The sequence below is a fragment of the Stenella coeruleoalba genome (assembly GCF_951394435.1).
Source record: "Stenella coeruleoalba genome assembly, chromosome: 7".
NCBI classification, from domain to species: domain Eukaryota; kingdom Metazoa; phylum Chordata; class Mammalia; order Artiodactyla; family Delphinidae; genus Stenella; species Stenella coeruleoalba.
In genome coordinates this window covers 36,339,304-36,354,173 of record NC_137153.1, presented here as the reverse complement: position 1 = coordinate 36,354,173, position 14,870 = coordinate 36,339,304, and the positions used below count along the sequence as shown (strand labels likewise).

General features: G+C 39.9%; 1 protein-coding gene across 2 annotated transcripts in view; it reads left to right on the top strand.

Annotated features, from left to right (window-relative positions):
* ERCC6L2 (ERCC excision repair 6 like 2) overlaps positions 1-14,870 on the top strand; it is a 156,604-nt gene that overhangs the window by 129,671 nt on the left and 12,063 nt on the right. Inside the window, exons 18-19 of one of the 2 annotated variants that reach the window (XM_079927051.1) lie at positions 1,718-1,899; positions 8,217-10,828. In XM_079927051.1, coding sequence (XP_079783177.1) covers positions 1,718-1,899; positions 8,217-9,189 — 1,155 coding nt within the window. In that variant the 3' untranslated portion in view covers positions 9,190-10,828. Of the gene's footprint in view, positions 1-1,717; positions 1,900-8,216; positions 10,829-14,870 lie in introns of those variants that run through there. The other variant, XM_079927052.1, reaches the window with a different exon arrangement.

Here is a 14,870-nt window from a genome sequence, read left to right as displayed (position 1 = left end):
TTCCTCCTTCCTTTCTTCCCTCCTTTCCTCCTTTCTCTCTCTCTCTCTCTCTCTCTCTCTCTCTCTCTCTCTCTGTCTCTCTCTCTCTGCCTAGCATTCTGAGTAATTTTACTCTACCAATTTATCAACTGTCATTGTAAGGCTGTGTAGCCTGCTGCTTAACCCATATTTTAAGTTTGTTTCTATGTCTATTTTTTTTCAAACCTATATTTATTTTCTAGAATTTGTATTTGGTTCTTTCTCAGATCTGGTATTTTACAATACCCAGTTCTTCCTTTATCTTTCTGGATATGCTAATGAGTTAAAGTCTCTTTCAGATTGCTTTGTTATCTATAATTCCTCAGATATGGATTCTCACATTTGTTGTATCTGTCCACTTTCATGGCAGTGGGCTTTGTGTGTTCTTTATAATTTTTAACTGAACTCTTTTTTCCCCCCCGCATTGGAATCACAAGCATTCTCTAGATTTAAAAAGTGTTCCTATGTTATATTTTTGTATTCACCCCTCATTGAGATCTATGGTTTTCACGGGTTCTGGGCCAGTTTTTTATGTTGGTTTTTAGCTTAGATTTTTCCATACAATGCAAGTGCTACAAAATCAGATTCCACAAATGGCACAGGCTGGGCATTCCATGTTTTCACCAGTGATTCTATCTAGAGTAACAAGGGAGCCTGTTTCTATCCTGTGCCCCCAGTTTGGGCTTTCCTAGCTTTAATTTGAAAACTGGATATCCATTTAATTCCTGCTGTGTTTTTATTTTGTTTGTTTGTTTTTTAATTCAGAGAGTTAAATCATTTCCATTTTCCCTCTACACATGGAATCCTGCAGACTAGAATTTAGGACCCTATTCCTCGGGCTGCTGAGCTTCAGCTCCCACCTACCACTGTGTTACTTGGCTTTAGCATCTAGAGATTTTCCTTTCTTACTTTTGAGCTCAAATATAATTTTGTTGTTGTTGTCAAATTGCATCCAATATTTCTGTTTTTGGAATAAGATGGGGACTTTCCACATACTCACCTTACCATTTTGTCAGGGAAAATGGAACCATACATTTTAAAATTATTTTTTTCTTGACTCACTATTTTTAACAATTTGTATTATGCAAGACACCCTTAGTCTGTAAAATAAATGTGATTCTATCTGTAATTTCAACCACCTCTAGTTAACATCTTAACAATCACTAAGTAATTCTTGCAACCCACTGGAGATTGAAGTAGGATTTACAAAACTAGTGTATTGCATTATTATATAAAGGTTGTTATTTCTTAAAAGTTTGACTGCTTATATAAGATTAAATAACCAAAAGTCTGCTTAATAATATTGAGAGAAATTGCTGAATTAAATTTTTTAAACATCCCATTTTTATGCCATTATTTATATAATCATTAATTTTTATCCTTGTTTAGGAGAGTGGATGCCAGCATGTGTATCAGTATACCCATAGTCTTGACAGTAGAAACATCATATTACCATTACTTTTATTGTATCTTTAAGAAAGGTATATCTTTAGCATATATCTTAAACAAAGAAAAGAGAAACATCACATCACTGCTACAAGTAATATCTTTTTAAAGATCTAACAAGATCTGACAATGATATTACTTGGAGAATATGATATACTAGATTGTAAAGAATACTGGGAAAAAGTAAGACAGTCTCCTTATTTAACCAAAAATGACTGTTTTTTCAGAGTTTTTGCTTTCATCCTTTTTTCAGACATATAAGGAAAAAATGAAGGGAGATACATCAACACATACAAAGGAATGCCAACAACCAAGTGAAGGCAGCATTTCCTTTCCCCTTTACATTTCACACCCTGTAAGCCAGAAGAAGAAAAATGTCTACCGAACAGGCCAGACCACCTTCATAATTGGAGAAACACCAAAAGGGATCCGCAGGTATGTCATCTATAACAACATTGGACTTTATGAATGATTCTCAAAAGAAATATAACTACCTAGTAAAATACACAAATTATTTGAATTTTAACTATACATGGTATCTGAATATTTCAGATAAATATGAATTTGTACACTTTAAAAAATAAATCCCGGAATTCCCTGGTGGTCCAGTGGTTAGAGCGCTTTCGCTGCGGTGGCCTGGGTTCAGTCCCTGGTTGGGGAACCAAGATCCCACAAGCCATGCAGCACGGCCAAAAAAAGAAAAAAAATCCCAAATGTTTTAGTGTTTTAAGAAGGCTAATCCCCAAATTGATAAAAAATGAAATTATTTTATATAAGTGAAATACTTAAGTGCATTATATTCATTCACTCATTGAGTATTTATTGAGCATCTAATATGCACTCAGGCATTGTGCTAGGAGCTAAATATACAGTGTAAAAAAAGAGACATAGACATAGAGCTTACAGTACAGTGGGATGGGGGTTGGCATCAAACCATAAAATTTTCAAAAGTAAAAAAACTTATAAATAAATAATTATAAAATGGTGTGTTATAGGAAAAAAGTAGACAGGCCTCCTTTATAGAGAATAATGGGATCGGGAGGGATATAACTCCCTTTCTACTAGGTAGTCAGGGAAGACCTCTCTATACGAGTGACATTTAAGTTAAGACCTGAAGGATAATGAAGCAGAGAACCAAAGTAAGAACTTTCTGAAGAGGGAGGAGGTTTTGAGAGAAGACTGGTGTACTTAGTGCATAATAAATCAAGCAGAGAATGGCATGAGATGAAGGGAGAGACATAGATGGGGCTGGAGCATGCCAAGCCTTGTAGATTATAGAAAAGAATTTGGATTTTGTTCCAACTGCAGTAGAAAGCTGTTGAAGCATGACATGATCTGATGTATGTTTCTAAAAGATTTTTCCAGCTTCTGCATGGAAGAGGGCAGAGTGGACTAGGGGAAACCATAAGGAACTAGGTGATGGTGGTTTGCAATAGAGTAGTTGCCATGGAGACAGAGCCGAATGGATAAATTCAGTTTGATGTTGAACTGTGTTTTGGGAAGGGGAGAAGACAGGATTACTCCCAATTTTCTGCCTTAAGCAGCAGACTGGATTCACTGAATGGGGAAAACTAGGAGAGACACAAGTTTGAAGTAAAAAAAAAAAAATCAAGAGTTCTCTTTTGCTCATATTAAATTTGAAGATATAGGGAAATGTCACATGGGCAGTGGATATGCTACTCTGAGATTTGGAGACTGGAGGTCTAAATTTGGAAATTATCAGCATAGAGATTATAAATAGATTACAGATAGTTTTTATAGCCATAGACTGTGTGAACAGCTTAGGAACAGAACACAGAGAGGAGAGGAGAAGCCCCAGTACTGAGCCTGGAGAGTGACTGTGGCCTACTGTGTAGGAGGCCCAGTGCAAGGTTCTAAAGTCCAAGACAAGTGAGAGTTTCGAAAAGGAGGGAACACTTAACTTTATTGACTGCTGCTGAGAACCAGAATCAGAAGAAGTGGGAAAGCCCCTGGAGCTGAAGAACTCTTTGGTCACCTTTCCATGAGCAGTAGAAGTAGGCAGATGCCAGGGTGAGGTGGGCAAGCAGTGAAAGGGCAAGCCCCTGGGACTGCTCCTTAAGTTTGGATGTGGAAACTAGCAGTAGCTGGAGGGCATTGTGGGATGAAGTGTAGTTTGTTTTTAAGTTGGGAAGATAATAGAACCTGTTTGTGTGTTGAGGAAAAAGACTAATAGGAAAAAACGAGATCATGCCAGAGAGGTGATAACAGAAAAAGTGAAGTCCTGGAGGCAGGAGAGGGTGGGATCCAGACCACAGGCGAAGATCTAGTCTTTGAGAAGTATTAAGAGAAAGAGATAAAGAAGGGCACAGATACAGTGATATTTCCTCAATTAATTGAGAATAAATTCATCAGCACAGAGGGAAAGAGATTTGGGGAGAGAGAAATTATGAAAGAAGTCATTAGTGGAAGTCATAAAGTGGGAAAGCAAGCTTAGTGGGGCTAGACTTCCTGGGTGATGTTAAGTTCCTATTTGAGAGTAATTCCAGTAAAACCATCTGTGCAGTTGTGCAGACTTCATTCAGCAAGCTTCAGTTGTTCAGTTGCAGACACAGAATAGGGAAACAGCTGAGTTTTACCAGGAGAAGGAGAGAGAAGCAAGGAAGCTAAAGGATGTTTGCAAAGAAGCGATTATAAAATTGAACATAAGCTGGAAAAGGGGAGGCTGATGTTAGTGAGAAAGCAGAAGAGTCAGCAAATTGGAGGACTTGATGAGATGAAGGGTATATTCCAGCATTGTTGTCATTGGGATAACTGGAGCATATGATTGAATTCAGGGATTTGGAGGCTGTGCAGTTAATGGTAATGACATTAGTGGTATATGACTTTGGGAATAGGGGCCTAACATGGAATCGAGTCTGTGGAGGTGACGTCAAGAAACTGGTGGGCTAGGAGTTGGGTGGGACATCCACATGGATACTGATGTTATCAAGAATGATGGCAGGAGATGGGAAAGGAAACAACATTAATCCAGGATCTTGAGTGTTCAGTCACTATCAGGAAGCAACTAGAAAGTCAGTTAACAAGGTGGGGTGGGGGTGAGAATGGTTAAGCTGGATAGCATAAACCTTAAAGAGGGGAAGGAGTTTTTAAGAAAAAATGATCTGGAAGCAGCAATGGGAAGCATGAACCCTGAGGTTTAAGGATGTGAGGTATAAGATCTTGACTTGTGAGGGCTGCAGTGGGGAGGCAGTATCAGGAGGAGACAGAGCGCCCCTTGGGCAGAAGACACAGGAGAGTTAGTAGATCATAGCCTGGTTCCAGGGGCACCGAGGAATGGTCTGGAAGGATGGGGGATTGGATCAGGGATGTAGAGACTAGCAGGGGCATGAGAAGCCAGTGGTTATGTGTAACTGAGAAGTAGTGGCTGAGGTAAGCAGGGAGAGGAGGCGTGGTCCAGTTGGTCCTGATGACTTCTACGGACAGTAAGAAAATGGTGGTTGCTCTGCGTGTTCCAGATGCTTCCCTCGGGTTTTGGCAACTCCCAGGCAACCTGTCCCTTAGCTCCTCGGGTGCTGGTGTGGCAGATTGGAGCACGCCTCTCAGCTGCTCACCGTTGCCCACAAAGGTGAACACCCCACACTGCTATAGCAACACAACTCCTCACAAACAGATTTACAACAATGATTTTGGGTAAATTGTGGGTAATTTTCTTTGGGCAATTATTTTTGCTAGGAGACCAACCATATACATTTTACCAGTCTTTAAGCACAAGTGTCTTATCCCCTTTAGTACTGTATATAAAAATAAAAGTATTAACAGTGATTAGTTTTTGCCTCTTTTTTTTTCCCTCTACTTATCCTAGGGATAAATGCCTCATGCTAAATAAAAAGGTGAAGGGTGTCTAATATTAGAATGCCAACATCTGAACTAGGGATCGGTGTCCAAACTGCTAGCACGTCTTTCCTGCTAACCATCCTAACTTTATGTGAATCAAGAATTTGTACTATGCTGTAGCCTCATGGATTATCTGAATGAAGTTTCAGTCCTACCTTCACTTCAGAAAGCTTAGACAGAAAGAACATGGTTTTAGCTGTGTTCCATCCCTTCTCCTTCAGTTCCTCGAGAAAAAAGGAGAAAAATTGAATTTTTTCCGTGATACATAAATACTCTTGGTACACTTGATGAAAGACTGAAAGATGCCTAACTTTGGCTCTCTTTGCCCCACCACTGCCCCTACCTCTAAATGGATTATGAGTGTCTACAAAATTTTCTTCACAAAGTGGTGGCTAGCTTGTATCCCCTGGTTGTACCTTGCAATTCGTTGAGTGTTTAGAAAGACCAAGAATTACAAAAGCAAGTTTAGAAGGCAAAAATAAAATGAATTGTAATCATAGCTCATCCTGTAAAGGGCAACCACACAGCCCAGTTTACTTGCATACTACTCAGGTAGAATAAGGTCTGAAGCACCTCTCCTCCCAGAGGTGACAGATTTGCAGGGTCATGGGTGAGGTCAGCACAGCAAAGGTGAAAGTACTTTGGCAACTGCTGAAACACTACCAAGTCTTGGATGAATAAAAGACATCAGCCTGTAACCCTGCCAATAACTTAATCTTCACAGCACAAATATTTATGAGAAAGGCCATGAAAATGATTCAGAGATGATTAATAAACAAAATAATGACACTTCATTACTTCATGTGAAGTTAAAACTGGAACTTTTTAAGAACATACTTGTTGCTTTCCAACCAAGAACATTAGCCATATCCAGGACAGAAATTTGGAACCTTGTTTTTGTGTTATTAACTATTCTGTTGGCAATGAGAGTGGCTGTTGATCAGGCATAGATAGTACCTGGATTTGGAACAAGTAACAGGACCAGTGTGGGGAGGACTAGAAGCCAGAGTACTCATCTGAAACCACAAAAGAAAGTCATGAATTTGCAGCATGGATTACCACTAAAATCAAAGGAAACACAAACTTTATATAACCTGGTCTGAGTGGCAAAAATAATAGTGGCTTTAAATAAAGCTCCTGGTTACATACATTTAAAAAAATCATTTTTTATCCTCAGGATTCTCTGTTGTATACAGGATAAAATTCAAACTTCTGAAATTGGCAAACGGATCCCTCATGATTTTCAGCCTTTTTCTTGACTGACTCTCCTGCCCCTATGTGCACCAAGTCTTCTTGCAACTGGGCGCGTGCACGTTCCCTGTCTCCCTAGAAGGCTTCCTGGCTCACCTTTACCTGACTGGCTTGTGGTGACAGCAGAGAAGCCTTCCCTGCCACCTTGCCCACTACCAATCACTGGCTTCGGTACCCCTTCTGTGGATGCCAACAGGGTGCCGTATTTACCTCCATCATGGGGTTTATCACTCCCTTCTGGTTTGATTTTCATGTATCTGTCTCCCCCAACTAGACTATAAACTCCTTGAAGACAGGGAACTGGGGTTTGTTCACTGTTGTATAGTTTCTTTTACAGTGCCTAGCAAATAAGAGGGCTCTATAAATATTTGTTGAGTGGATAAATGAATGTTGTAAGGAAATATATAAAAATAGATATAATTCTACAATTTGGGGACTTTTAATCATATGCTGCAGCACTATCTGTGGCTTTTGTTTAAAAGAACATTTATAAGCATTGGGCTCTCCTGACTCATGGCCTAAACTCAGCATCAGCAAACCAATACCCTCTTAGCCCATCTTAGTCTACTCGGGCTGCTGTAACAGAATACCACAGACTGCGGCTTAAAAGACAGAAATTTACTTCTCACAGTACTGGAGCCTGGGAAGTCCAAGATCAGGGTACCAGCTGATTTGGTTCCTGGTGAGAGCTCTCTCCCTGGCGTGCAGATGGCCACCTTCTCACTGTGTCCTTTCATGGCAGAGAGAGCTCTCTGGTGATTTTTTATGACCTCTTTTAACCTTAATTACCTCCCAAAGGCCCCATCTCCAAATACAGTCACACTGGGGTTTAGGGCTTCAACTTAGGAATTTGGGGGGAGGATACAGTTCAGTCCATAGAACCCTCACCTAGGGAAAGGAGCAGAGTCTAGTGCCCAGGGGTCCTAAACAACCTTTCCACTTCCATCTAAGCAGGGTTTCAGAAGGCTCATTTCCTCACATATGCATATAACAGCTTTTATTAATATCTTATACTAAGACTGAAACGCATTTCTTCAAATAGCATCTTACTATAGTGTAGCTATCTATACTGAAGTCAGATCAATACTGAAAAAGAATCTAGGTTCATCAGTTTAGAACTTTCCTTTAGGCTCATCAAAAAGTTGTGTGAAATTTCTATATTTTATCGATACTTGTGGAAGGAGAAGAGATAGATGAAAAAAATTCCTGTCTTAATTTTTCAGCATTTTCTCTTTTCTATTTATTACGACCCTTCTTTGACAGTTTTATTTCATGGATCTTGGATGCAATATAGATTTCCAAATACAGATTATATAAGTTATGATTCTCATGTAAGTCATAAATTGGCTGACTGGAGTAGCAGCATGCTGGGATCACACAATTCCCAGGAAATACCTGATAGTATAAGTCAGAATAACTTAAAAAGCTGGTAATTTCATGAGCTAGAATATTTTTTTCAGTAGTGTAAGGAAAGAGATCACATTCTCCTAAGTGCAAAATGCATGTTCATTATGGAATTAAGCTAGTATATGATAAAGGAATACTATTGCATTGCTTTGTTGCTACATAGCATAACACTGAAGACAAGCTCTTTAAAAATAAAATGTAATAAAAATAACCACTGGTTTTGTTCGTTAAATCTTCAGAAAACAATTTGAAGAAATGGCTTCTTATTTTAAGTTGTCTTCTGTAAAGGAATTTGCTAAACATATAACTAATGCCACATCAGAAGAACGACAGAAAATGCTAAGAGACTTTTACACTTCTCACTATCCAGAGGTAAAAGAATTTTTTGTGGATTCCCCTTCAGAATTCATTAAATCTGCCAATGAGGAAGGAGAGAGAGTCAGGAATCTGTCTGAAAAAAGAGAGTCTCTTATAAAAGAAAGGGTGTCAGATTCTGTAACTTTGGCATTTAAAAATTGTACCAAGAAATTGTCTCAAATTTGCAGCCCAAAAAGATATAAAGAAAAATCAATTAAGTTTCGAAATCACAGTTTCCATAGAGAAGAGGTGCTTTGTAATGATGTGGAAACTAAGAAATTACCTGTAAGCTCTACCCAAGAGACGAACAATGGGAAAAACAGCCAAGCATCCAAAGATACTGTAGCATCCTGTTTCCTGAACAGTAAGTCTGGAGCGTATGAGTTGGAAAAGTTGGAAAATACCATGAAAAACCGACAGGATCTCACAGGATTGGGTGTTTCAAGAAATGGACCCTTTTTCAAAGTGGAAAACAAAAAGATAGAAAATCCAGTGTTAGAAAACACTTCTGTGGTAAGCTTACTTGGTGACACCTCTATTCTTGATGACCTCTTTAAAAGTCACGGGAACAGTCCCACACGACTGCCAAAGAAAGTTCTTTCAGGGCCCATGGAGAAAGCAAAACAGAGACCAAAAGATTTCTGGGACATCTTGAATGAACAGAATGACGAGAGTCTTAGTAAACTCACCGACTTGGCAGTAATAGAGACTCTGTGTGAAAAAGTGCCTTCTGCTGCATCCTCCAAAAGGAAAGAGGGTCTTGAAGCTCCTCTTTGGAAATCAAATGAGAAATTTTTGTGGAAAAAATTTAACTCCAGTGATACAGATGAAAGCACAACTAATACCCAAGAGTAATACATAAACACACAAATAAGTTACCACAACCAATGAACTTCTGCCATCAATATTTACAATACTGTATTGCACACTAATTATGTTACACAGTTGTAAACATATATTTTTAATAAACTCTTGCTCTAGGGCTTTCTTTTTAAGTCTAAAATGTTATCATGTATTGGTTTTCCTTGATAGCTGATTTGATCTTTTAAAAAAATATGATTGTATTATAGTATAAACCTCTTCTATGAAATGGAAAATATTCTGGGTTTGTTATCAGGAGACCTGGGGTATCTCTCTTACTGTATAATTATGTGACCTTAGATAAGTCATTTTGGCTGGTGTGCAGCCATTTCCTAATATGAAAGATGAAGGGCTTGAACTTGATCCACATGAGCGTCCTTCCAGTTTAAAAAAGGTTTGTTTCACTCTCCTAGATTCCATTAAGTCATAGGCCAAATTATGCTCAGCCCCCAAATCAAATGTATATTAATGAGTTTCTTTCTTACTACCATTTGGAAAATTCTTAACTGTTTTATTTTCCCTCAGTATCATGTACTGCTATTAAGAAATTATTTATACAAAAGTAATAACTAGTACTGAATACATGATGTATATTAAAATAGTAAGCTTTTAAACTCAAAATCAAAGGAGTAAGTTGTATAACTTTATGATACATGATGCTGAAGTAATACAATTATTATCATTAGCCACAGAACACCAATGCATCAACTTTTTGTACAACTATATAAAGCTTTGTATAGTACTTTTGCACTTTTTTAAGTATGAGTCAACGAGAAAACATTTGATTTTATTTAAAACTCTTATATTCTGTTGAACTTAACTTATATAGTTTATAACCAATGGAATGTGCTTGTTGTTGAATTCACTTATTTGGAAACATTCACTCAGCCCCTATGGGTGCTGTGCTAGGAGCTCGAGATGTACAGGTGAGGCACTGCTACCAGTAAAACAAAGGAAACCATATGTATAAAGAGTCGGGTCTGTAAAGCCCCTGGCATCATGCCTGGCACATGGTAGCAGGACCTGAGGCTTCTACTGACCCACACGCAGATACACTGTGGCAACTTTCCCTCAGTTGAACCGGCAGGGCTATGATGGGAGGAAATGTCCAGAAAATAGCAGTGAACCAGGAAATGGTGGTGCTCAGAGATCACTGTGAATTGCTACTGTATTGAGGGGAGGGGGCCTTTGGAGTATCCAGCCATCGCAGTGTGGAGCCATTGCTCAGAAATGGGGAAAAAAAAGAAAGAAAATCTTTTCTTAAGGGACTGAATGGCCAAGTATGTTTTTCTCTAGGGCAGTGTTGAGAGCTGTGAAATATATATTATTTCATGACCCAGTACATGTGTTAATACATATATATGAATGAAATAAAATGTTTATGAAATAATATTTACCCTTAAGTCATGCAACATATTTTGGTATTTTCTCTTCTGTTGCACTTTTGGCTCTTGTGTATGTATGTTTTTTAATGCTTTCATAACCCACTAAGTTGATTTCATGACCCACTAATGACAGGGAACCACAGTTCAAAAATTCTCTGTTTTAGGTTATATAGACTTAGTCTTTTTTTTTTTTTTTTTTTTTTTGGCTGCTCGCAGCTGAATTGTGTCCAGACTTATTAGATGCTACATTTCACCACCAGGATCTTGCTACAAAATGAATGTGCTGTGCAGTGTGTGATAGACTTGACATATAAATGTTGTTAGACTGCTGTGGGGTCAGCTGTACGAGGAGCTCAGAAAGAAAGTAGATGCATCTTCATCAGACAGTAGGGTTCAGTCATTTTAATCGAAGTGTATCTTTCATAAAATAAAGTACCTTTTAATTTTTTTACATACACATGACCTTAGAAACATAAAATGATGTTCATACAAATATTAGCTCTATACTCTTCAAATGTAATTAAATGCTGTTTAATTTTAGATTTTTCTCAGTGCTGGTCAAAATGGGAGCAGAAGTACAGATCTGGAGTTTAAAAATTAGTTTCCAACAGATGTCAGTGAAATGTTTGTCATAATTATCATGTAGGAATGGTTTGCCAAGCAGAGTATGAGGTTCAGTATAGAAAGGAGCCAGTCAGAACGTTTCAGAAGGGTAACTGTAAGGGTTGACCTTCCTTGCAGTGGAACAGTGGGAAGATTTGGTTCAACTATTGATGAATGTGAGAACAGACACTGTAATAAGAATCCTTCCTTCCCCACTCCACTAGTGTCATGCCACCAAGTTTTCCCCCCAACTAAGAAGGTGACCACAGGCAAATCCCAGGGTTTCTTTCAGCATCAGTTTCCCCTTTAAATTTGAGATGGACTGGATCATTAGTGTTCATTTTTTTAAGCAAACAAACTCTACCATAATTAGAGGCTCAATTATTTATAACAATTAAAATGGAGGTCTGTTGATTCAAGCACACCACTGTGGCTCCATGGAACATTAGTTTGAAAACGACAGGGATGAGATCATTGCTAAAAAATCTTCCAACTTCAAGTTTCCATGATTCTATTTGCCACAATCTGTATTTTTTACTCCTCTTCAAAGCAACAATAGAGTTTCTGGCTGCTAGCACTCAAAACATAATTATCAATATTGGAAACTGAGGCAAGATTCTGTGAGACCGTTGCACTTGAACTCTTCAGAGTTCCCTTCAAGCCCTGAAACCACTTCTTAGAGTAAATTAACATTATCTGCAAGCAGTGCAGCTGCCCCTAAGCGTTCAAGGTGAAAGAGCCTTAGTTTGCAGAGATGAGTTGGTGATAAACTTTTCATCCATAGAAAATGAGAAAGCCAAGGACAGTATAGGGTTGTTTTTAAAGTTGAATGTGCAGTTTTAAGATTCTGAAGTTATCCTTCCTTTATGATATAAAATAGTCATCTTTTATGAAATGATAGCATATCATAGTTTTTCGCCTATTTCATTGTCCTTACTTGATATAAAAATTGATAACCGTATGTCAGTTCCCAAGTTTTGACATTTACTAGTCTATAAAATCGAAAAGAATGGGTTCACTGTTGGCCTCAAAGGTCATTTTTCACATATGAGGCAATAGAGCTCCACGGTCACTATGTCATAAACCCAGTTAACAGTGGGTCTAGAACCCACCAAGGATGTCAGTAAACCTATAAGATCCTATAAGATGCATCTGCCTTCAAAGAGCCCAGAGTGCAGAGCACTTTTTAGGCTCCTCACCTAATTCTCATTTAATCATCACTGATGTGATCTTGTTTCCCAGTTCTGTCACCACCTTCTTTTGCAAAGCATCCTCCACCCAGCGCTTCTGGAGGGCCTTAAAGGGAAGGTTCGCAAGCTGAGGAACAGGTCTTGGCACTGGTGACACTGCATTTGCCCTGGGTGACAGCCCCATGCACTGCCCTGTCTCCACACCTCCCCCAGTGCTGGCTCCGTGTGGTGTTTGTGGCAGGTGGAAAGAACACCATTGCCTCACAGGATCTTGCAGAGTATTAAGTATGAAAACAGCCACTTGGGTGTTTACTCTCTGCCCCTAGGGGGAGAGACTCAGACTGACCTTCCCTTCAGAAGTCTAAGTCTGTGTGGTCCCCAGCCCTGAAGTGGCAAGTCAGAACTACCTGCAGAGGCTTTTCCACACACAGGTGCCCAGTTCCCTCCCCAGAAGATTCTAGTTCAGAAGGTCTAGAATTCAGCATAGATACCCATTTTTATTTTTAAAGTTTCACAATAATTGTGATATGTTAATGTTTTGTCTGAGACTTTGTTGCTGGACAGGACTCACTTGACCGCTCCAGTGAGCCCCCAACCCACGTGAAGCCAGTGGACATTCAACTGAACTCACACTGGAGCCATCCTGTACTTTTTTTAGGCCCCAAAGTGGTTGTTATGTTTCCATAAAAATACCCCCACACAGAATTGTTTCTCTGATTAAACTTTACCAAAAGTACTTTATTTATTTTTACTGTAGTTTAACAATTTTTGTGGTAATATTTATCCCCTAAATTTCCAAATTTAAGACGAATTTTATTTCTATGAGCATGATGCCCTTATGTCACTGACATGGATAATGCCCAGTGGACATTCTTGGTTTTGTACTGCTTTCTCTCATAGTTAAAAATCAAGAATGCCTCTTTAGGGCTTCCCTGGTGGCGCAGTGGTTGGGAGTCCCCCTGCTGATGCAGGGGACGTGGGTTCGTGCCCCGGTCCGGGAAGATCCTACATGCTGCGGAGCAGCTGGGCCCGTGAGCCATGGCCGCTGAGCCTGCGCGTCCGGAGCCTGTGCTCCGCAACGGGAGAGGCCACAACAGTGAGAGGCCCACGTACCGCAAAAAAAAAAAAGAATGCCTCTTTCTACAGATGTCTTTTTGGGCCCCTTCCTCTCATTGAAAGAAATAACTGAAACTCAATTTATATTGTTTATATATTTAAGCAAGGGGGAAAGTGTGCATCTTGGATGTACAGGAAATCTTGGAATTTCCTATACATCTCTAAGGAAACTCCAGTGAGTCCTCTTGCCAAGCATGAGTTTTTGTCCCCCTCCCCATATCTTTTAACTTTGGGTTTTTCTTTATTTTTTGTAAAGTGAGGCATGCCTCTGGACTGAAAGATGGACTTCAAAAGAAGCCTCATAATAGCTAATTCATATATATTTTCGTCTTTCCTAAAGCCATTATAAAAGTATTGATAAAAACAACAAAATATCTTAATTTTTCAAAACATAAATGTCAACATGTGGTCATGGGAACTTCTGATTTTACATGATCAGAGTCTGCCTGCCCTGCCCATCTGCCAGCGTCCTCACTATGCTTCCAACAGTCAACTCTGTCTCACTGTCTCAGCCAGTACTCACCGCCTTCCTGACCCAGTGACAATGCCCTGAGTGGCCTCCCTTCAGCACTGCCTGGCAAAACCCCAGGTTTTTTCCAGGTCAGTCCTTACCCACCCCTCCCTGCCCCCAAGTATCCTGCTCACCAGTTATCAGTGGAGCCCACAATGCCCTGCCCAGCAACCTAATAGCTTCCCCTCCTCAATCAGCTTTCCCCACTTTCCTCAAACACTACATCAAACCCACATCTCAGACCTCTTAACTCCCCCATTTCCCTATTTAGTAGATACCTCACCCTCCGGCTTCACATATTGGGAAATGCCATCAGCAGAGGAGCTCTGAATGTCATATTTGGGACACTGCAGAGGCCCTATCACCGGGCAAGTCAACCCCAGAGGCAGCAATTCACTGACCTCCCATGAAAAGGGAAAACCAACCAGTTAGTGGGGCCCTTGCAGAGGTGCCATTCACCACCTGAAATGGCCCAGAGCTGCCACATTGCCCTGAAAGGCATAACAGCTCCTATAGTCCTAAAAGACACCCTAGGGCACAGCAGTGTGCTGGGGGATGTTGGGGAGGACGGCCAGGTCTCAGGAAGATTGGAGTGTCCCCTAGGAAGGTATGTGGGTAAGAGAACAAGAGCCACTAAGGAACCCAGGCACAAATGACGGGTGCTCTCTGAGTAAAGCATGATTTGGAGATGGGTTGGTGGCCAGACCTGAAAGAATGGGAAGGCCAGAACATCACTTCCTCCCTTGGCCTTTAAAACCCTAAATGAGCAGGAACGTGGGCCTAGTAGAGAAGTTGGAGCTTTGGACTGCCAAACATAAGAATGCTCTGACGACTAACCTAACCTCCAAAATATGTAAGAGGGGCGGGGGG